This window comes from Callospermophilus lateralis, chromosome X (genome assembly GCF_048772815.1).
Source record: "Callospermophilus lateralis isolate mCalLat2 chromosome X, mCalLat2.hap1, whole genome shotgun sequence".
Lineage (NCBI taxonomy): Eukaryota > Metazoa > Chordata > Mammalia > Rodentia > Sciuridae > Callospermophilus > Callospermophilus lateralis.
The window spans coordinates 7,277,042-7,300,363 of NC_135325.1; the positions used below are offsets into that span (position 1 = coordinate 7,277,042).

The 23,322-nt window shown below is 39.5% G+C and overlaps 1 protein-coding gene across 1 annotated transcript in view; it reads left to right on the forward strand.

Annotated features, from left to right (window-relative positions):
• Cdkl5 (cyclin dependent kinase like 5) overlaps window positions 1-18,787 on the forward strand; it is a 173,085-nt gene extending 154,298 nt beyond the window's left edge. Inside the window, exons 13-18 of the mRNA XM_077107154.1 lie at window positions 679-780; window positions 1,066-1,171; window positions 3,563-3,686; window positions 10,053-10,152; window positions 15,371-15,490; window positions 18,401-18,787. Coding sequence (XP_076963269.1) covers window positions 679-780; window positions 1,066-1,171; window positions 3,563-3,686; window positions 10,053-10,152; window positions 15,371-15,490; window positions 18,401-18,787 — 939 coding nt within the window. The remainder of the gene's footprint in view (window positions 1-678; window positions 781-1,065; window positions 1,172-3,562; window positions 3,687-10,052; window positions 10,153-15,370; window positions 15,491-18,400) is intronic.
• Window positions 18,788-23,322: the final 4,535 nt, after the last annotated feature.

Sequence of the window (23,322 nt, forward strand, 5' to 3'; positions counted from 1 at the left end):
GGGATTTAGGGACTTTCAAGACAAAAATTAATAAGAGGACTTATTCCTTGATTCATTCAAGAAGCATTTATTTTCATTTGAATTGGCTATATGAGTTCTTTCTGAAAAATAATTTTGGTTCTGGACAGTTCTTTTTAGAGAACTCAGCCTAAAATCAGCTACAGGACTTTTGGATTGACTAATAGACAACCAGAGTGCTGCTCAGAACCATGACATCTAGATATTAGAAAGAAGGTTTTTAATAATTAATTGGACTATTTTCAGATTAATTTATTCCTTGCTTGCCTTAACTTTAATGAGAATTTTGCTTTCCATCTGTTGAAATTTGTTCAGCTTATTTTATATTCATCAGATGATTCACTCTTTCCTGGGACAATTTATGTTTTAGCCAACATTTTTTTAATTTTAGCTGGTTAAGGTACTAGTTATACTAGGCTAGGTGTAGTTTCACACACTTGTAATCCCATCTACTTGGGAGGCTGAGGCAGGAGGATCACAAGTTCAAGGCCAACCTAGGCAATTTAACAAGACCCTTTCTCAAAATATAAAGGGCTAAGGATGTAGCTTAGGGGTAGGGCACCCCTGGATTTAGTCCCCAGTTTACTAAATAAAGACCATGTTGATTTTCATCTGTAGGAATAGGATGCTCGTATAAATCTTTTTGAATTTGACTTTCAGCCTGGAGAACAGCTCCCTCCAGAGATGACTGTGGCTAGACCTTCTGTCAAAGAGTCCTCCAGAGAAGGGACCTCTTCATTCCACACTCGTCAAAAGTCTGAGGTCTGAATTCTTCCGAGTTGCTATGTTTTACTATAGGATGGTCTGTACAGATTGTTCACTTGGTGTCATTACAGCCTAGCTGGTAAACTTTATTCATACCCAACCTCCCACAAATAAGTTAGACTGCCTTCTAAAGGAAGCCATTTTCCTCATGGCATTGTCTTGGGTTTTCTTTTAAAAAGATCCTGGACGAAATTATAGATTGATTGGGCTCTGGTCTGACCTCATAGGTAACACTGTCATCAGTCTGTGGTTTAACTTCTATAAACTTGTTTCCTGCCTTAGGGTGGAGCATATCATGACCCACATTCTGACGATGGCACAGCCCCCAAAGAAAACAGACATCTGTACAATGATCCTGTCCCCAGAAGAGTTGGCAGCTTTTATAGAGGTAAGCCACCCCCAGCATTAAGCAGGGTCCTCCTCTTTTCTCTGATGCGTGCATCTCTAGCCCAAGCCCTGCACTACATTTTCCACACCCTGACTGACTTCAGACCTGCAACGTTCTTGCCTGCACTGTCACCTCTAGCAATTCTCTGCCTTTGTCTTCGTTCAGGCCCTCCTACCTTTTGCCTTGGGCTTGAGCTTCCTAACCTCCCCGTCTCCAAGGTACCCATCAAAATAGTCCCTGAAATAATCCTTCTGAAGTTGCATTCTGACCATACCACTCATTCATTCCATTTTGTCATAAAACACTTATGAATGTCACCTGTGTACCTGGTACTAGTCTAGCTTAGAACAAATATGTCAATGGGCAAGACAGCTAAAGATCTGCACCCTAATGGAGCTCACATTCTCAGGAGAGATTGCCAGTAAATGTAATCCATTACCCCCACCCCCAAAACCCTAATTCTCACCTGTTGAAAGGCCCTTGATGGCTTCCTATTGGCATCAGGACAAAATCTGAATTGTCTAAGATGGCATTCCAGACTGTCTGTGGTTTCGCTGCCAAGTCTGACTGGTACCCAGCCTGTGGGATTCGCACAGGCCATGCCTTTTAATGGCTTGAAACACTTCATCTTCCCTTGTTTGAAGAGCTTGTTCCTTTCTTTTTCTATAGTCCTCTTCATGTGAGATCTTCCCTACCCACCCTAGATGAAGTATTTCCTCCTCTGTCCTTCTCATAGTATCTTGCCTCTTATACAATGCAGACCACATTGTGCTCATTCTCTGTCTGCATTTCTCTCAGAAGGTTGTAAGCCTCTCAGAGATGCTGAGTTCTTGGACTGGGGGTGTAGCTCATTTAAAGAGCACTCACCCAGATTATGGGAGGCCTGGATTCAACCCCTAGTACTGCAAAAAAAAAAAAAATCTGATTTCTCTTCATCTGTTCTTCTTTTGATTAGCACACTGACAGGGCACAGTTTCATAAATATTTATTGTTTGAATTAAAGGAAAATTTCAAGTGTATTTTCTACTTGCACAGCCTTAAAAATATGATGTTTAACAGTTGACTGAAATGTGCCTCTGGGATTATACGAATTTAGGGGACATTGATAGAGAAAGATAAACCCTTTGGAGTGGTAACTAAAACCCTTGGGAACTAGCACCCTGGTGGAGAAAGGACAATAAGCCCACAGGTAGGAGGCTCTGCCTTGCAAATCCTTCAAGAGTCACCACAGCCTTCTTTTATTTGTTGCTGGGAATTGAACTCATGGCCTTGTACATGCGAGGCAAGCATTCTACCATCAGTATTGTTTTTATTTCCAAAATAAAAACATACACAAGAATACTTAGGGCTGGGGATGTGGCTCAAGCGGTAGCGCGCTCGCCTGGCATGCGTGCGGCCCGGGTTCGATCCTTAGCACCACATACAAACAAAGATGTTGTGTCTGCCGAAAACTAAAAAAAAATAAATATTAAAAATTCTCTCTCTCTCTCTCTCTCTTAAAAAAAAAAAAAAATACTTGTATCATACACAAGAATACTTCTTGTTTTCATTCCCACTGGTCCAGAGTCAAGTGAAGGGCTGGGGTTGTGGCTCAGCATTAGAGTATTCGCCTAGCATGTGTGAGGCCCTGGGTTCAATCCTCAGCACCACATAAAAATGAATAAATAAAATATATTGTGTCCAACATAAAAATATATATATTAAAAGAGTCAAGTAAAATGTATCACTTACCTTGATATACATTCTGTATATTACTTTTACAAAGAAATTTACAGTATATTTTGATTTATGACCAAGCTTAGAAATTCATGGAAAAAATTAGTAACTGTCCCCTCCCAAAAAGTAGAAAAGTATCTACTTACCTACATTGTAGTTTATTTTTCTGTTCATTCTTGAAATGAGAATGTAGAGAAAGATACTATTTTTGTGCACTAACAAAATTTCTTTGTAATTTAGCTTAAAAAATATGAGTGACACTGCCTTCCAAGTGTTTGGGCTTAAACGGGAGTTTATATTTTTCAGCACAAATGTTGTTAAAATTACTTCTAAGAAGTAGGTTGGGTCTATAATAAGAAAGCCTGAACTTAGATCAGTGGGGTGTGGGCTTTTAAAGATCCTATATCAGTTGAAAGATTAGGTTTCTGTTGTGAAGTACATGTTGCCCTATGTTAACTGACCCTTGCTGCAAGCAGTGAAGTAGGGAGAATGTTCCCTGGAAAGCCTCCAACCTCAGAAGACATGAAAGTTTTGCAAAAGGGAGATGAGGATTTTTCCTCATCTATTTCTTTAGTTTGTTTGTTTTATGTCCAAGAAAATGCAATAAAATGACATGAGAACTGCTTTGACCAAGAGTACATCTGTACATCAGTAACTTAGTTTTTCTTTATTCAGTGCCTTCTCCCCGACCAGACAATTCTTTCCATGAAAATAACGTGTCAACCAGAGTTTCTTCCCTACCATCTGAAAGCACTTCTGGAACCAATCACTCAAAAAGACAACCAGCATTTGATCCATGGTGAGTGTTTTGATTTAGTTTTATCTTCTTTTTTCGAATTATAGATTCAAGAATGCAAAGAAATTCTGGATAAACGTTGGCATTATTTCTCCTGCTTGGCCTTTCTCTCTCGAAAGATTTTTAGATAAGGAAGACATAATTTGTCATTATTTGTCTTTTTTTTTTTTAAGTTAAACATCTATATTAAATATCATTTAAAAGAAAAAACTCATTAAATACCTGATAATTTTCCATTGTATTCTTTGTGATATGAATGATAATATTTGTCACTTCCCTTTATTGACATTGAACCCCATACTTTGCTTTGCACTTGTACATTGTCTCAGTCCATTCACACAACTGCCCTTTGGAGTAGGGATTACCCCCATTTTATAGAAACTGAAGCTTGGAAGTCAAGGAACTTTCCTGATGCTGGATAATGGATGAGGGAGCCCAAATTTAGACCTAAATGGGTTCTGACTCCAAAGCTTGTAGTTTTCATCTTCGTACCACCTGCCTTTCATTCATGGTAAAAAGTCAGAAGTAAGAACAGCTCTTCATATGCTACCCTAAAAAGGTTCAAATGTTATGGCAAATTTTCTTATCCTTTTTCTTTTTGTATCATATGTAGTAGAGTCTTAACATTAATGACTAAAAGTTAGACTGGAAGTAAGATACCGTGATTGATGTCAACTTATTTATTTATTTATTTGTAGTTGTAGATGGATATAATACCTTTATTTTATTGATTTATCTTTATGTGGCACTGAGGATCAAACCCAGGGCCTCACATGTGGTAGGCAAGCACTCTACCACTGAGCCACGACTCCAGCCCTGAGGTCAACTTTTAACCCTGTAACCTTATATGCCCCTCAGTTTCCTTATCTGTAAAATAGGGCTAAGCAGAGGCACTTCCCAGGCCAAGGATATAGTTCAGTGGAAAAGCATAGTGCTCAGCATGCACAAGGCTCTGGGTTCGATTTCCCAGCACTTCAGGGTTAAAAGAAAATAGCAATTCCCTCATAGAGTTTATGTGATAATTAAATGAGGTAACTCATAAAAATGACCCAGAACAGTGTCTGCCACCTTACGGGCTCATTAATGTTAGTGGCTGCAGTTATTATGCTTAGTATCATATAGCTTCACTCTGACTTGTTAAGTATTTCCCTTCCACCTAACTTTGCCAATAAACTTTCATGCATTCTGCCTCTTTGTGGCTGTTTTGTGCTCCCTGGTGTGTAGAGATTTACTGTGCATTAACCCTAGAACACAGATACCAGTGTTGACTATTCTCAGATGTAGCTTTGATGAGCCCTGAAAATACTGTCTAAAGTATGAGAATACATTAACATGGTTGGAAGGAATAGAGTTTTTTTGGTCAATGAAGTGATAATTTAGAAGAGAATCAGTTGTTGGGCATGGTCACCACCATGTAATCCTAGAACCTGTAATCACCTGTAATCCTAGCAACTCTGGAGACTGAAGCAGGAGCATCGTAGTTCAAAGCCAGCCTTAGCAACTTAGGAAGGCCCCAAGCAACTTAGCAAGACCCTGTCTCAAAAAAAAATGGTGGGGGGGCTGGGGTTATGGCTCGCGGTAGAGCGCTCACCTCGCATGTGTAAGGCCCTCGGTTCGATCCTCAGCACCACATAAAAATAAATAAAAGTTATTGTGTACAACTAAAAAAAAAAATAAATATTAAAAAAAAAAACTGGGGCTGGGGTTGTGGCTCAGTGGAAGAGTGCTTGCCTCACATGTGTGAGACACTGGGTTCAATTCTCAGCACCACATATAAATAAATGAATAAAATAAAGGTTCATCAACACTAAAAAATATATTAAAAAAAACAATAAGTTGGGGCTGGGCATATGTAGCTCAGTTAGTAGAGTGCTTGTCTCTCATGCACAAAGCCTTGGGTTCAATCCCCAGCACCACCCAAAAAAAAAAAAAAAAAAAAAGGCTGAGGCTGTAGCTCAATGGTAAAGCACCCCTGGGTTCAATCCAGGTACCAAAAGAAAAAAGAGAGAATCAATTACAGATTACCATAGTCATGTGAAAGTTAGGTCAGAATCAAAATTAAATCTAGGGGCTGGAGTTATAGCTTAGTGGTAGAGTGCTTGCCTACCAGCACATGTGAGGCACTGCTTTCAATCTTCAGCACCGCATAAAAATAAAAAATAAAGGTATTGTGTCCATCTATGACTAAAAAATTTTTTTAAAAAAATTTAAATCCAAAAGTGTGATAGTCAGTAATATTATTATGTCTTTTTCTGGTTTTTGTTTTTTAGAAGATGGTTTGGGTTTGGTTTGGTGCTGGAATGAACCCAGGGCGTGGAATATGCTAGGCACATGCTCTACCACTAAGCTGCTCCCCCAGCTCCTCATTTCTGTCCTTTTGATAATCCACTTGAGTAGTAGAACTTTAGATATGGATATATGGATAAACCTGAAATCAGTTGTTTTATGAGAATCAGAGACACAATTGGGACATTGAACTTCAGCCAAGTCTTCATTGAGTATTCCTTGCTCTGATATTGCTGATTTGAGGCTTGAGAGGGTTCCAGCATTGCAGTAGTAAATTGGCTCTCTTCTTTTGCCCCCTGCCAACCCCTCCTGATAATGCTGCTATGACACATCTCTTTCATATAACATATCTTATTTGATCCAGTAATCTAAGGGCAGCTTGTGACTCCTGTATAACAGTACATCTTTGGGGAAGAGAATATTTGTACAGTGTACACTTTGTCTGCAATGAAAAAAATGAAGCTACTATGTCATATTTTTAAAACAACAAATAGATATTGTGGTATAATACCCAGAGCTGTTGTTATTCCGGCCACCTTAGCTGCCTTGAACCCACTTAAGAACTGAGAGATGAGCCAGGATATTTCAGAACAAGAAAAAGAGAGTCCGTGCAGCCAGATTCATCATCTTTACTAATAGGATGACACCTCTACCCTTGCTTGGAGCCTGTTTATCTATTATGCCTAATTCTAGCAGTTGGCGCTGAGGTTGTCAGGGCAAGAAACAGTCCCAGGTAACAATGCAATGTGCAGAAGAAGTAGCATCACGAACAGTAGGTGTAGAGAAAAGCAGGTGTTTTGTCTTAGGCCCCCAGTGAGAAAATTATACACATTATAGATATCCACTTAGTATGTTATAAAATAGATAATATTTACTCAACCAAAGACAAATTTGGGGCTGGGACTGTAGCTCAGTGGCAGAGCACTTGCCTAGCATGGGTGAGGCACTGGGTTCCATCCTCAGCACCACATACAACAATAAATAAAATGAAGGCATGCTGTCCATCTACAACTATAAAAAATTTTTTAAAAAGACAAATTGTATAAATGTTTAGAAAGACTGCCATCAAAATTGGGTTAAATGACACTTGAAACAGTAAATTAATTTGAAATCCCACTATTTAAGTGAAGAATTGCTGTAACTTACTTACATAATCCCAGACTCTCTTTTTTCATATAAAGTTATAGATATTTTGTATCCATTATAGCTTGTCACCTAGCTTTTACTCCTATGGAATCGTTCACTATAGCTCTCTCCTCTCACACATTAGCTGACCACCCTAGTCACACTGCCAGGGGAGGGGAGGAGGCAGGGAAAGAATCACAGAGTAATGCCTCTCACCTCTTCAACTCGCCTTCCATGCTGCTTCCAGAAGGATTACTAAAGCCTCTATGGCTGACCCTGCTGCCTCATCTCCATCCCATCCTCTTTCCCTGTGAGTCTGGGAGCAGCTTTAATGAGGTCAGGCTCCTTTTTGATTTATCTCTATGTCTCTGACACCTAACACAGGGCCTAGCACATAAAATGTAGTAAATGTTGGCTGATTTTGATTAAGTAGGTTTTGGTTTTCATTCCTCCCTTTGGAATTTCCTCTTTCTCCTTGACTGATTATGGAAATTGCTGTTGTGTTAGATGACATTGGAGTCACATGACTGTAAAGGAAGTCGCCTGTTTACTATTTGCCCCCCCTTCCCCCCACATATGCACTGTTCTTTTGGGAGCTGCTGCCCCCAGTAATGTGCCAGGTGCCTGGAGGGGTGATCTTTCTCAAAGCGTCCATCCCTGAGATTAATGCTGCTCTTCTTTGCCCTATTTAGCATGAAACTGCTGTCTGTACTGGGTAGAATCACAGGGACCACAGAGAACAGATGAGGAAAATGGCCAGCCACACTCTTGCGTGTTTGGCTCACTCCCATCTGTCCATGTTCGAGGCTTCTTTTTCCATCCTTAGTACACCATATAGCTTTTCAAGTGCCTATATTCTGGGCCTCTGCTCTCTGTATCTCTCTCTCTTTCTCTCTCTCCATATAGATATATCGCTCTTTCTCTCTCTCTCTCTCTCTGGCTTTTCTCTTTTCTGTTGCTCTGTGAATTATCTAGGTATGTATGTTTGGTGTAGTTTCCACCAGGATTTGTTTTTTCTCACTGTCTTCAGTCTGTCTTTTGTGATGCAAACATACGCATGTTTCAATCCTAGCTTTCATCTGGTTGGGGTAATTTATTACCTTTTTTCTTTTGGCCTCTGTGATTTTTCACAGCCTAGATCTGAGCCCCACCACCCACTCAGCTTCAGCTCAAAACTGTTTTCCTCATCATTCCTCCTATCCCTTCTGGACTGTTTACCCAGCACCCTTTGAAGAAACCTTACAGAGAGGGTCTTTGATCCATCTTCCCTCAACTCAACTCTGCAACACCTAACTTCAGACTCTGAGCTATTTCCTCCCCACTCCTTCTCCTCTTTCATTACCCTCCCAGCTTCAACTCTCCCTTTCATCTTATTCTCCTTTTCATCCTGGACAGACTCTCCTCTTTCCAGGAAAAATCCTTCTCTTCCTAGAACTGGTGTCTCATCCTTCCTTTCCTCTCCTGCCAGAGTTAATATTCTTAGAGTAATGCCTTCCCCTTCTGAAATTGCATTCATGTTGAGATTGTTTTCCTTTATAGTACTACACTGCATCTAAAGAATCTTTAACTTTCTACCACCCCATTTCCCCATTCTTGCTCATTTCATCATGTCTGAACTTTTTTTTTGGGGGGGGTACCTAGGGATAGATTCCAGGGGCACTCTACCACTGAGCCACATCCCCAGCCTTGTTTATTTTGAGACAGGATCATGCTGAGCTGCTGAGGCTGGCCTCAAACTTGCAATCCTCCTGCCTTAGCCTCCCAAGTTGCTAGGATTACAGGCATGTGCCACTGCACCTGGTTATGCCTGAAGTTTTCTGGCTGTAGTTACCGGTTGAAGTGTCATGATTTGTTGAAAAACAAAACTTTTATTTCACAACTTGGAACTCTCAGTGATGTTTAAAATTGCAAGTCCCAGTAAGTTTCTGGAACACTTGGACCTACCATACCAGTTTTTACTTCTTGGCCATTCCCATTAAGTTTTAGACTAAATGCTTAAGAAGAAATGGTCACTGTGCCACTAAGCAGTCACTTTTACTCTCAATTTTAGAGAATAGCTTGTAAAAGAAATCCAATCATTTGAGAAAAAGGCTCTGCACAGTCATATAGTTATTGAAATTAAAAGTAGGGTCCATGGAATGTGAGTTCTTCAAGAATAACACTAGTCAAGTTGCTTTTTAAAGAGTGTAAGTTAAATTAATATAAGTCCTCTTTCAACATATAAATATAGGCATCTTTTTGAGGCCACGGCATTATTTCCTATCTTTTAAATATCTTCTATTTTTATTAAAATACCTGGTGTTATCCATGGCATTAAGCTTAATGTCAGTGTTTTCAGTTAGAAGCTTTTTCTTTCCATGAGCACTTTGTATTAAAGCATTCATCCTATCTATGTTTTTAAGTATTTTTTATTTAGTTTTAATAAATGGATAAAAGGTTTAATAGAGAGGAATTTTCCAGTGTCAGGCCATTTTTTTTATTTGTAATGTTTCTGTAGCAGCATTGATTTTTTAATGTTCAATATCTTGGCAAGCTGCTAATAATAAACTCGTTGAACTGTTTTTTAAAAGGTAAATAGAAAAATGAAGGTATTAAAAATGTTTCTGCTCTTTTCTTGGAGAGTTACAGAAAAGGCATCCTCTAAGCTGTGCACTTTTCAGAATCTCTAATTCTAAGGCTTTCAGCAGCATGAAAATGGTCCAGCAGCACAGTTACAGATCATTTGTAATAGTGCCCAAATTGCTAGTGTGAGTGAGCCTGTGCTGAAAAATACCCATTAACTATGGTTGATTAGATTCAGTTCCTCCTGTGCTTTTTTCGAGGACCTTTACCTGTGTGCTTGATTCTTCATGGCTGTTTGCACCTGGTGTCATGCATTTTTAGTCTTCATTTTGCTGGTCACACAGTGGCAAGAGATTGATTGAAAGATCAATATGATAAAAATGTCTTCTCATTTAGGAAAAGTCCCGAAAATATTAGTCATTCTGATCAACTCAAGGAAAAGGAGAAGCAAGGCTTTTTCAGGTCAATGAAAAAGAAAAAGAAGAAATCTCAAACAGTAAGTAGATAGCCAATTTCTATGTATAATGGCATGGGTTTCTGCATTATTCTGTGGATATATTACACTCTGTACATGGCAATCAAAGTCAATTTTTTGCTGAGACTTGACATGCATACACTGTAGATGTCTCTTTTTGAAATTCTATACAACTGTCCTCTCACAAAGTCTTTTCTAGATTCAGCAGAATAAATAAATAAAGAAAGAAAGAATAAATAGAAGAAATTTAATTTGGATGAAAGAGAACACTTTAAGCCTCTCTCAATAAACTTCTTATCCATATAGATTTATATTCCTGTAAAAACTATGGAGATGAAAAATTTGTTTCTCTCTGGGGGCATAAAGATATGCGAAAACTTAGAAAACAGTTTTGATTTACATTTAAATCTTGAAATTCATAAATAACCATCTTTCCTTATCCTCCTGGCTGATTGTAGAATTCCCATGTTGACAACTATGTTTCTGTGCTGTATAGTCACAGAGAGATGATCACATCAGATGTTTCAGAGCTTGCTTTAGTAGGTAAACATGTTTCCCCTGTAGTATCACTGTGAGTTGGGCTGCGCTTTAGCTCCTGGGAGCTCTCAGCCTGAACAAAAGGCTGGTACTAAGTACATCACTTCACTGAGCCACCCAAGTGAGAATTCTATTGGCTAGAGAATTGACAAAATGTGGGGGAGCCAGGCCTCCAGGACAGCAATGGGTGGTTCTTCGCCCATCTGAGGCCTGCTTCCCTCTTAGCTTCATGAAACCTTCAAAATCCATGAGATTGAGTTAGCCATTTTAAGTGATTTTGATTCCAGCTGTACTTCATGCATGATATGCTCTCATTTATTTGAAGAAGAAAATTGCCTAATCCAAATGGCCTGTTTGGACGGACTTCAGTGATTTCATCTGTAAGATTAATAGATTAGACTCAGTGTTTTTGAGGCCCTTTTCATTATGAAAATTCTAGAATTGTGACTCAATGGTAAGTAAAGATGAGATAGGTGATAGTAGTGAGTATATAACCTAGAATCAGGATTTTTGTTTCATAAATGTTCTAGAAATGTTAACAAAGACCTTTCTTAGATTAGCTTTCTAGACCATTCTTTCACTTGCTTGCTTATAAAATTTATGTATTTCATGATAAAATAAATATGACCTCATTAGAGAAAAATGTGTAAAATGTTTGTGGAAGAAAGGGGGGTGGGGGGTGTTTTAGGGGGGGACTACTAGGAATTGAACTCAGGGGCTGGCACTTGACCACTGAGCCAAAACCCCAGCCCTATTTTGTATTTTATTTAGAGACAGGATCTTGCTGAGTTGCTTAGCACCTCACATTTGAGGTTAGCTTTGAATTTGCAATCCTCCTGCCTCATCCTCCCGAGCTGCTGGGATTATAGGCATGCGCCACCATGCCCAGATTAAGTTTGTTTTAAATAATAGTAATAATTATAGTATAATTTTATATTCTGTCTTTTTACAATATATTTATCTGTGTCTATATACACACAATACTGTATGCTACTTCACAAAACTTTATTATCTTCAATTTAATACCTGCATAATATTCCTGAAATGTTCATTTGAGTTTTAAAAAAAAATTAAACCTACCCTTATCTCTAACTGAAGCTCACCTAAAATGAAAAGTCAAATCAAAATGCCATAGTTGGGCACGTAATCACAGTGACTTCAGGAGGCTAAGATAAAGGGATCATAAGTTCCAGGCCGGCCTTGACAACTTAGTGAGACCTTGTCTCAAAATAAGAATATAAAAAGGGCTGGGGAGGGCTGGGGATATAGTTCAGTTGGTAGAGTGCTTGCCTTGCATGCACAAGGCCTTGGTTTCAAACCTCAGCACCACAAAGAAAAATAAAAAGGACTGGGGATGTAGTATAGTGCCCCTCGTTATATTCCCCAGTACTATTTAAAAAAAGAAAAAGAAAAAAATGCCACTCAATCAGATATTACTTACATTTGTTGCTGAGAGTAGATGAACAAATAGACCTATGTTAGCCTAGGGATGCTTAAAATATTTAAAGTGCTAAAAAAAATAAATACAACATTTACAATTGTCTATAGAACATATTCATCATGATCATTGAAACTTAGCTACCTCTTCCTGACCACTGTGAGTTTTATTTTAAGGTTTTTGTTCTTAACCACAGATCTGCAGCCATTTTAAGTGATTAAATGACAGAAAATAGTAAGAATCAAGGAATTGAAACCGTTTTTGTATTTAGAGTTAGGTTTTAATGTCCATCTGCATTAGACTGACATTAAACCTAAAGCCCCTGACTCAGTGAGGCCAAGTAGAGTATATACATATTGACTGACTTTATTATTCAGGATACAGTTACTTAGATATTTAAATAGTATAGATTAGGGTAAATAGGAAAATTACTATTTTCTAACATCTCTTTGACTTAAACTTACTTTTTATTAGGTATTTAAATTAACTGCAAAATATCTTTCCTCATGCTATCATCATGCCTTACACCTTCCAAAGCAAAAGTTTTTTAAATACCACCGTATTTTTTTAACTAAAGAAAAACTATTTAAGGCCTTTTTTGAATGAGCAAACGTAATTAAAGTTCATTTGTTTTCACTTTCTAGAATTGAACAAAAGGAAACTAAAACAAACTTTGAAAAATTTAGGCATTATAACTTTTGCATAGGCATCAAAGAAATTCTGATGTCCAGCGCACATAGAGAGGTGTGAAATTTTAAAAGTTGGTGGATCTTAAATCTAGTTGAACTCTTGTTTCATTAGCACAGGAACTGAGCCCAGGCAGGTTGTGACCTGCCCAATACATAGTCAGTTGGGACAACAAAAACCGGGTACTCGTGAATCCCTGTGCCAGGCTTAGTCCTGCTGGACCCTTAGTCCTGCTGTGAAAGGCCTGGGGGGAGGAGGGAGCTCTCTTCTGACCTCTTTAGCAATGGGTCTTAAACTGTGTCCTGGGTTCTTGTCATTAGATTAGGAAATTAGAGCATGGGATATTTTTCTCGAATGTCCTCATACACAAACCCATAAAAGATGGTCTGTGAATACCTTTATTACTTTCTAGTTCTCCGACAATTGAGATATCCAAAAGAGAGAAAAGGGGTGCCAAAAATTAATTCTGTATTGTAAAGGTGCATGCTTTGACTCAAGCAAATCTGGAAGCTGCCTTGGGAAATCTGGCTTCAGTTACATATCCAGAGAGTTATATAAGCCCTCAGAGCATATGGTGACTTTGCCAACTTGGTAATTGTATTCTACTTAGTATCTCAACTTGCAATGATGCTTCAATTTAAAGATTGAACTTTCTGTTTCTTCACTTGAAAAGCCAATTTTCTAAATTGTGCCAAATATTTTCCACTGGGTAAATATTTCTAACAGTGTACAAGAAGGCTGCTTGCTCAATGTTAGCATCCCAGAACAGTGGTAGTCCTCTTTCAAGTGATGTATTCTGGCTCAAGAGTTGACCAAATTTATAAAGGATTTGCAGTATCTCTTTTCCCATTAATAGGCAAATTATATTGTTATTTTTTAGTTGCTAAGTTTCTCTCTAGCAATTAGGAAAAGATTGAAGTTCATCAGTAGCTCATTAAACAAATCTTTATAATAATTTTATTTCGATAATAAATAAGTTCTTAAATGTTTCTTAAGCTTAATCTGAACAGATGTATATAGGTTTCCAGGCATTCGTACCATAGGTATTGATCATGACCACATATTATAGGCTTAGAAGAAGTTCAAGCTTGCCTTGAACTTACCTTATTGACCTCTTCGTATCCATGTGAAAAATGAAACAGAACCATTCTAGATGCTCAGCACAGAGATTCTTTCAGTGACCGTTAATATTTAACAAATTGAAGGCTGCCAAGGGTTATTAGTTTCAATAAAAGCACCTTTTTTTTTTTTTTTTTTTTGCAATTAGTTTATTTGTATCTTATATTGCAGACAGATTCCACCAACGGGGAGAATCCAAGCATCAAGAAATCCCTCTTTCCTCTTTTTAATTCAAAGAATCATTTAAAGCATAGTTCTTCTTTGAAAAAGCTTCCTGTAGTCACTCCACCCATGGTACCCATTTTTATGTATGGTAGCCCTGAAAACTGCTCCAGTAAACTTGTTTTACTGATGACAAAAGCATGTCTTATTTTCGTGGGGTCATATTCTCTTTGTGCTAGTTAAGTACCTGAGCCAGTTCCATAAATTCACCAGGATATAAAATCTTTGTCATTCTGGATTTTTTGGAATCAGTTAAGGATGTTGACACATAACATCTATTAAACAAACTAGTGAAAGGCTAGTTTGGGTTGTCTGATTAGCCAGTTATTGGCAGACAACATTTATGAAGTCCCTTATTTCCTGTAAAGAATTTGATTAACATTTACACTTAACAAATGTCTTTGCATTTGGCTCACAAAGTTTGTTAACATTTGGTTGGCAGTTTGTTTCTTTGAAACTAAGTTTGAATTGACCAAATTAAGTGAGCTAGCAGGCTCCATGAAAAAAATAGCTTCTACTAGTTGGTGACTTGTTCTTTCCTTGCCTGGCTCTAGCTTTTGCTGGTCAGTTAATTTAAAGCCACAATTTTGCTTGGCATGTGGTATAACTCTCCTTTGTTCACCAAAACTGGTGAATAGACTAATTGCATTCACTTGGAATTTGTGGTACAAATTTCCAGCATTTTTCCAATATATAATACTAGATCCAAATTTACTGGGTAACGTTGGGACTATGATTCAAACTGTACTTTCCCACTTCACTATCCTTGAAGACCTACTAGACTTCTTTGGCACCACCAACTGTAGTGTTTGGATCATTTTCCCAGCAGGGAAATTTTTTTTGTTGTTTTATTGAACTGGTTCATAACCTAACTGCAATATGGAATGAGGATACGACATCAATTCCTGGTACAATTTAACTGCTCTCTCTTACAGCGACTAAAACTAACAGCATGGGAATGCTTTAAGGGTTGAGGTTTCAACAAAGCTGCATGACATCTGCCAATTTTTCCTAATGCAGGGAAAATTATTAAGAGGGCAGCAGAATTTAACCAGCATCACTTGCATTATGAATATTGGGAGAGTTTTGGTTTCTTTCTTTCTCCCCGCCCCCACCCTTTGAGTTTTGGTTTGGTTCAATTTGCTTTCTGGTTTGGTTCTCCTCTTGGGTGTGGCTGTATATCTTAAATAGATTTATTGGTGTGCTTGTTGAAACCTTGTCCACCTTTCACTCTAGGTGCCCAATTCTGACGGCCCCGACCTTCTGACATTACAGAAAGCCATTCACTCTGCTAGCACTTCAAGCAGCAGACCAAAGGAGTGGCGTCCTGAGAAGTTCTCAGATCTACAGATCCAAGTGAGTGGAACCTACACTAGTCCTAGACTCTCTGACTCTGCAGCAAGTCCTAGGGAGGAAGGCAGGGGCGAGAAAAGTTAGTTTCTTGGTGTTAAGGCAACGCTGAGGGCCTCCTTCAAATAGACCCTCACTAATAGCCAGGTATATCTTGGGAGTCTGGATGAATCATGCTTCAGTGATTCACGTCCTCGTGGGGGAAAAGTGAGTCTCTAAGCCTTCACCTAGCTGGGGAGGGGACAGAGAGGTTAAGGGAATGAAAAAGATACAGTCCTATCCTCCAAATACTCTACGGCTCAGGAGAGAGATTCATAAAGATTGTGGTGAAAAGTGAGGCCAGCTATAAAATGTTGAGAGAATGAATGGAGATGGTGGGAAGATTAAGATTTCCTTAAAAGTAGTAGAATACAAATTGGTTCTTTTTTTAATATTTTTTTTAGTTGTCAATGAACCTTTATTTTATTAGTATGCAGTGTTGAGAATTGAGCCAAGTGCCTTACACATGCTAGGCACTCAGCCCCCAAATTGGTTCAGATACAGATACAGATATGATTATCTTTCATGAAAGAACATTTCATTTCCTGAAACCTATGCTATCTCAGATGAAAAGAAACAGGCAAACAATTGCATTAGGAATTACAAATTGGACAGTATTGCATAGGCACATTTCTCTACTGTAGTGGGGCAATAAGCAGAAATTGAGTCAGTAAATTTTTTAAGTAGTGGAGGTTTATCTCCTTTAAACAGCTTGTCAATTAGACAAGTTTCAATATTGTAACTTTTCAGTATCCCACAATAAGCATAGTTACATAATTTGTTGATTTCTTTAATCAAATCACAGGTTTCTGTGATTTGGAGGTGGGGCCTTTACTCATTACAGGTTTTCTATTTGTTCTCTTTAACTGTAAGCTGTTACTTAGAGCTGGGGACAGGAGTTCCCCAAATGGCTATCCTCTTTATCCAACCATTTGTATTTTCTGCTTCTGATGTCATATGGGCTGGGGGCAGTGGGGGAATAGAGAACCAGATATCCAAGTATATTGGAACACAGGCTCCAAGTGAGGGCCTAATGCTTAGAAACTCCATGGTGAAACTGTTTCCTTTGCCAAGAAGCTTTTTTCAATAACTTTTCATCTCCAGCTGATTCTGGATTATTGTAATTGCTCAATAGTTACATGTGATTAGGGCTATAAAAAAAAAAAAACAGGAGTCTCATTGTGTTACCATAACAATTTAATAAAAAATGAAAAAACAAAAACACCTTTGAGCACTTACAGTGTGCAGGGTACTATGCCACCTCCTGTGGGGACCCATGGCTTTCTTAGAAAGATCTTGGAATAGTGTTGGAGGATACTTCCCCTGGAGCAGTTAGTTCCTCCTTGAGTTGATTCTCAAGCCTTTTACCTTGGCTTTCTTTCTTTTAACATTTTTTAGTTGCAGATGTACATAATAGCTTTATTTTATTTATGTGTTTATTTTTTATTCTGGTACTGGGATTTAACCCAGGGGTGCTTTATCACTGAACTCCATCCCTAGCCCTTTTTATTTTTTATTTTGAGACAGGGTCTCACTAAGTTGCTAAGGACCTCGTTAAGTTGTTGAGGCTGGCTTTGAACTTGAACTTTGATTCTCCTGCCTCAGCCTCCTGAGCTGCTGGGATTACAGGCCTGCACCACCATGCCTGGCTATTTTATTTATTTATTTTTATGCAGTTCTGAGAATCAAACCCAGTGCCTCACACGTGCTAGGCAAGTGCTCTGCTACTGAGCTACAACCCCAGCCCATAACTTGGCTTTCAACATCGTGTTCTTTCAAACCCTGTGGTGTTCCTGGAGATTTTCAACATCTTATTCAAACTTGGCTAGCCCTAAATGTATGTCACTTGTACTGTGACACTCAGAGTAAAGATAAAGATATTAGCAGGCAGAGCTGCCCCAAGGCTAGGATTGTAGTCTGAGTGATAAGAGTCCAGCAATAGTGCATGTCTAAGGGCTTTCCATGCCTCTTCTGATAGTGGCCTTCACATGCCCCATGATAGAGTTGGAGAATAGGGGAGTCAGTTGCCTTTGACCATTGAGGAGCTTGAGGCTCGGGAGTTACCTGAGAGTATTTGACTAGCCTGAGGCAGAACATGTTCAGGACCCTGCCTTCTGCCTTGATGCCACTCTTCCTCCACAGTGCAGCCCCTTATGGGCCTTCAGCCATGGACAGTCAGGCAGAGCTGCTGTGAGTCCATGTTAGGAGTTGACGGCCTTCTGTGAATGAAAAATTAGGTTCTGTAGGGGTTTTGCTTTTGTGCTTTGCATTGTTTATGCCCAGATCTTACACCACCACCCCCCACCATACATTCACATAAAAGTAGCTATAGCAGGGCACATTTAGATTTTACAATATCAAAGAAAGGGGGAAATCAGATAGATGAGAACAAAAAGGGCTATGCAATTTTTTAGCTCAGTGCATTGCTGCCGAACTAAAGCATTGCATTTTTCCAGCTTCTCTTGCAGCTAGATAAGGTTGTGTGCTTGAGTTCTAGCCAGTGAAATATTAGGTGGAAGCATTATGTGGAACTTTTGGGAAGTCTTTGCAAAAAGGAGAAAAACATCCCTTCTTATATTTCTTCTTCCTATGGTTGAAGCATGAAACTCCATAGTAAGACAGGATGCAGCCAGATTGAAGGAGCCTGGGCCTCTGAGCAGCACCCACCAGCTCTAGTTGTCTTCTAGATTTTCACATGAAAGGACAGTGACTATAGTCTTCTTTGAAGAAACTCAGAAGGCAGCTAGAGCTGGGCTAGCCCTTCCAGCTTGCCCTCCCTGGCTTCTTTTAGTCTTGTCCCCTCTGAGCTCCATTTTCTCCCAGCGCCCTGGTCTACTCAGAATTTAATACTATATACGTTCTCATCCTTTCTTTCAGAGCCAGCCGTTAAAATCACTGCGCAAGCTATTACATCTCTCTTCAGCCTCAAATCATCCGGCTTCCTCAGATCCCCGCTTCCAGCCCTTAGCAGCTCAACAAACCAAAAATTCCTTCTCAGAAATTCGGATTCACCCCCTGAGCCAGGCCTCTGGTGGGAGCACCAACATCCGGCAGGAGCCCACACCAAAGGGCAGGCCAGCCCTCCAGCTGCCAGGTCAGATGGATCCTGGTTGGCATGTGTCCTCTGTGACCAGGAGTGCCACAGAGGGGCCTTCCTATTCTGAACAGCTGGGTGCCAAGAGTGGGCCAAACGGGCACCCATATAACAGAACAAATCGCTCACGAATGCCAAATCTGAACGATTTAAAAGAGACGGCCTTGTAATTTGTGCTGGGGTGGGGGGAGGGGGGATGAGCCAGTTGGGAAGGGAGGGCGCGGGGTGGGCTGGGCCAGGGTGGTAAGCCAGTATTTTCAGCTTTATGAAGGTGTGTGCAATATTGTATGTGTAGGGCCATCTGGCTCCTCACAGCCACAAATGCTAGTCAGGGATCTTAGAGCCACGGGAGTTCCTTAGGGATCGCCACTCCCCACAGGTCTTGTGTGAGAATGGATAGAGTGTGCCATTGAGGAAGAAGAAATTCTTGCCAGTTTCTCCCCCTTACATTCCAGCTTTAGTGCAATCTCTGTTGAACTTGGGAAAGCCAGGATATGTCCTGGCACTGCAAGGGATAGAAAAATTCGTGTTGACCGATGCCCTTACCACGTATTTTTTTCTGCCTAGACTAAATGTGGGGTTTGTTGTAATCCAAGAGTATCCCTTTGAAGGGTTAGAAGATGAACTGTATGTCTTAAATTGTTTTCTAAGCTTCCATATTTGATAGGATTTGTAACATTTATTTATAATTAATATTGTACTGTTATAATTATCATACTTTTATGTTCTAATGTAAAGTTATTTTGAGCTGTTTGGAACATTGTGAAGCAGTGGGACAGCTACAGTAGTTTCTATAAAAACTAAACAGTAACATTTATATATTGCATCAGGAGTATTTTATTCTATATATATAAATATATATATGGTAAATATCTGTCTGTTTTATAAATATATTCATTTAAAGAAAGTATCGTTATGACACTATCTGCCATATTTTTATACATTTGTGATATGAAGTGAGTATTATACTTCTAATAAAGGGAGTTGAATTGCGGCTACATGTGACTGTAACAGTATGAACCTTGCTCAACTTTTCGGCCCCAGCAGTAGCCTCTAGATGTGATCCTTGGTAACAGATAATGCAGCATCTCTTTCCAGACCCACAAGGGAAGAAGGTCAGCTAGGCCAGTGAAGATTTCAGCAGGCCTCGTTTCCGCCCTCACACACTTGGCTCCCGTTTGTGTCCAGGGATGTTACTTGGACACAAGGGGGGGAACAGACAGAGGTGTTGCTCATGGGTCTTTGTAGAGAGAATGTGCTCTTCCACTAAACATTAGTGTAGAGCGTAGACCAAAGATTCGCCAGCAAACATTCCTTGTTGTGAGGTTGTAAGAGGCACCTGTCTGCAGATCTTGCAAACCAGCTCTATGCTCCTGAATACCGCCCGCCCTCCTGGAGACTCTTGGCTCTAGCTGCGGTGTGAGATGCGTGTGTGGCATTTCTCCTTCTAACCGCTTTTTTCATTATTGCTTTTCCTGAAGTATTTAAAAGGCTCCTGAAGCAATTCCAGATGTAGAGAAAATCTCTCTATAAATGGATGCTATATCCATTTTTTCTTCCTGGGACTGTCCATTTATAACAAGGTCATCATGCACACCTGTATATACACCCTTCCCTCCATCAGAACAGGACCTATCTTGCTCTCATTTGATCACTTCAATTCCCAAGTTACTCACAAGTACCATTAAGGCCTTTGGCCAGCAAGTGTTATCCCCCGTATCTCCAGGCCATCCTTGACAGAAATCACCTCAACACCATCATCTATCAGTAGTAGTAGACTTTTGGAAGTAGTCTCTTAGCAATAAGACTTTTAGAGGTCCCTCCCACCCCTCAAAGAGGTAACTTCTCAGTATTTATTACTCGCTCCAGGATTATGAGAGTGTCAGCCCTTGAATCAAGTCAGCTGTCTTTGAAATATGCTGAATTCCCGTTAACCCTCCCCCAAGATTTTTAGAATCCTAGCTCTGATGATTATGAAGATTATAAAGAGAAAGGTCTTAGAATCTCTGAAGCTTAAAATGTGTGCATATTGCATTTTTATATAAATATTATAATGATGTGTATTGATTATATATAGAGAGAGGTCATTTTAAGGTGCTTTTTATTTAATTGTAGTAAGTGTAATAGGCACTAAAATGAAACTCAACTGGGTACTATCATTGAAACAATTTGATTCAAATAAATAGTTTTTGCATGTTCTCAAGTTCCTTTTCTATCTCCTTTCTGTCACCAGTTCAAAACTGGTTGGGTAGCTCTGAATTCTGGCTTTCCCCAGGCAGCTGCTTGGTTATACATGTGAGGTAGACCCTCAGCAGTTTTTGCCTGGATACAATGACTCTACAAAGGTGTATATTTAACACTTCTTTTCGTACTAGATCTGTACCTTGTATCCCCCCTTGCAAACCAGAAACTACGTTTTTTCTTCTGGAAAGACTTCTCACTGTGCTGTGCGCTTAGGAACTGCGCAGTCCCGTTGCCATACTATGGCATTCGCGGCTCGTGGTCACCTAGGGGCTGGTTTCCCATGTTGTCATCCTTGCTAACACTGGGATCTCAGATGTTTGCAGAACATTTATATTCTCGATGGTTCTTCAAAGAAGGGCTAGAATAATTGCCTTCTACCTAGAACAAACTAAACCTAACTGATGAAGAGTCAATATGTACTTTTTCGTACATTCCCAGATTTGAGCCAGAAAATAGCTACAATGTTTTCAACTAGTGTTTTTGAGGTAGCTCTTTTATCCTCTTCTCAGCTTTTGTCCTTTCCCACTTTTCATCAATCCTTAATTAGCTGTAAGTGAACCTACATTCTGCATTTCTAGCATGTCATTCTTTTCCTGTTTGGGGGGTGGGTGGGAGTAAAGTCTTCTTTTGGATCTAATGGGTCCTCTCTCAGCTTCTTACTGTTGCTTTCGCCTCTGGTTGATGAGGAATTACTAACCTCACAAAGATTGCCATCCATAGTGGGAAGGACTTGACTTAAGTCACAAAAATTTGCATTTTCTTTAGGAAGGGGAATTTATGACATCCAAGTTCTGTTAACTGCCCTAACTTCCTAAAGAATACATAGGTTGAATGAAGGTTTGTGAATTACTTTGTGTTTTGGAAGTATCACTAATCTCCTTTTGGAAAAAAAAAAAAAAAACTTAGCTTCTCTTTTTCTACTTTGACTTCTCTGCCATTCTTCTTTTTCTTCTCAAAAGTTCTAAGTGAACTTGAACTGAGCCTTGTTCAGTCTTGACTGAAGTTTAGCCTCTCTCCATAACCCAAGATTAAAAGGGAGTTCTCCGCGCCAAGGGGCTCAAGTGAGCTATCTCCAGAGCAAGTGCTTCTCAACCAGGGGCAATTTTGTCCCCACAGGGCACACTTGGCGATGTCTGGAGACATTTGGGTATCACTCCTCCGTGGGGGTTACTACTGGCATCTAGTGAGTAGAGGCCAGAAATACTTCTAATCATCCTGCAGTGCACAGGACAGTCCCCCAAATAAAGAACAATCCGGTAGTGAGGTTGAGAAACCCTGCCCAACACCATTCCAGCCCTGTCTGTAGAGCTTGGCTCTGGCCTTGTTCTTTCCAGGCTACAGAACTGCAGGAATGAATCTTCTACCACAATTCTTGAGTCCTTGGAATCCTGTTGTTTGTTTCCATTGTCTTGGGCCTGCTAAAAGGTGCACACTTTGGGAGGAAGCCAGAGTTACTTTATATGTGTTTGAGAACTTAAATTCTAGGTTAGCATCCTTAGAAAATCTTTCATAGAGCCATGAGGCTTATATTTAGAAGCAAGCAACAGCCTGGCAGATTGGCGTGATTTTTACCAACTGCTCAAAGGCACCCATGGCTTTTAGCTGTGTCTACCGAAAGACATGTCTTTGTTTTTTAATCAAGTTATTTAATAGCTCTTTACAAATATTAGCATATGACAGACCGATTAAAAGCAAAAAAAAAAAAAAAAACTCTTTATTGGTGGTTGTGATGTGGCTATTATAGAAGTATTTGTGCTGTGTACGCTTTGGTTAAATCTGTTTTAGAACATGCTTTAAGACTCACCATATGCAGTTGTATACTTTAAGCTCGGAGCTATGCTGGTCAGTCTCTAGTCACGTTGTGTATTATAAAGTATGTTGTGGTTGTAGAGTTAGCCAGTTTAGCATGTTCCTAATCTGAAAATTAGTGGACTACACTAGGAAATGCTGTCCCATTTTTCCCTTCCCAGCACCTCTTAGTTGATATCATAGTATCCTCACTTCTTAAACTAGTTTTTAGAGTAAATAAGGAAAAAAGCCATTTATTTTATTCTAGCCATGTATTGAGAATGACTCATTAAGTGTACAACTTTTTTTTCAAAGGCCAGAGGATTACTTTTCATGTGTGTAGAAGGCTCTGTCCACTTCTGTATCCCTGGATCCCAGTGGTGACAGAACTCTTTTTGGCAAGGGCAATAAGCAGCTCATCCTGAGTCACCAATGGAGCCCAGTTGGGACTCAAAAAACCTGCATTATCTCTCAAGCGCCAACTGTTTGCTGGAGAGCATTGCTTTTCTATCTGGAAGTTCATTGTCTCCTGCATTAAAGTGGGATACTGAACTCTATGCAGGTACAAAGATCCACAGGCTCATACTTCTGTGAACCAGGATCGTGGTTTTGTTGAACTAACAAGCCAGAAAACAGTGGGCTATTTCCTTGCCTCCTTCAGTTCCTCACTAAT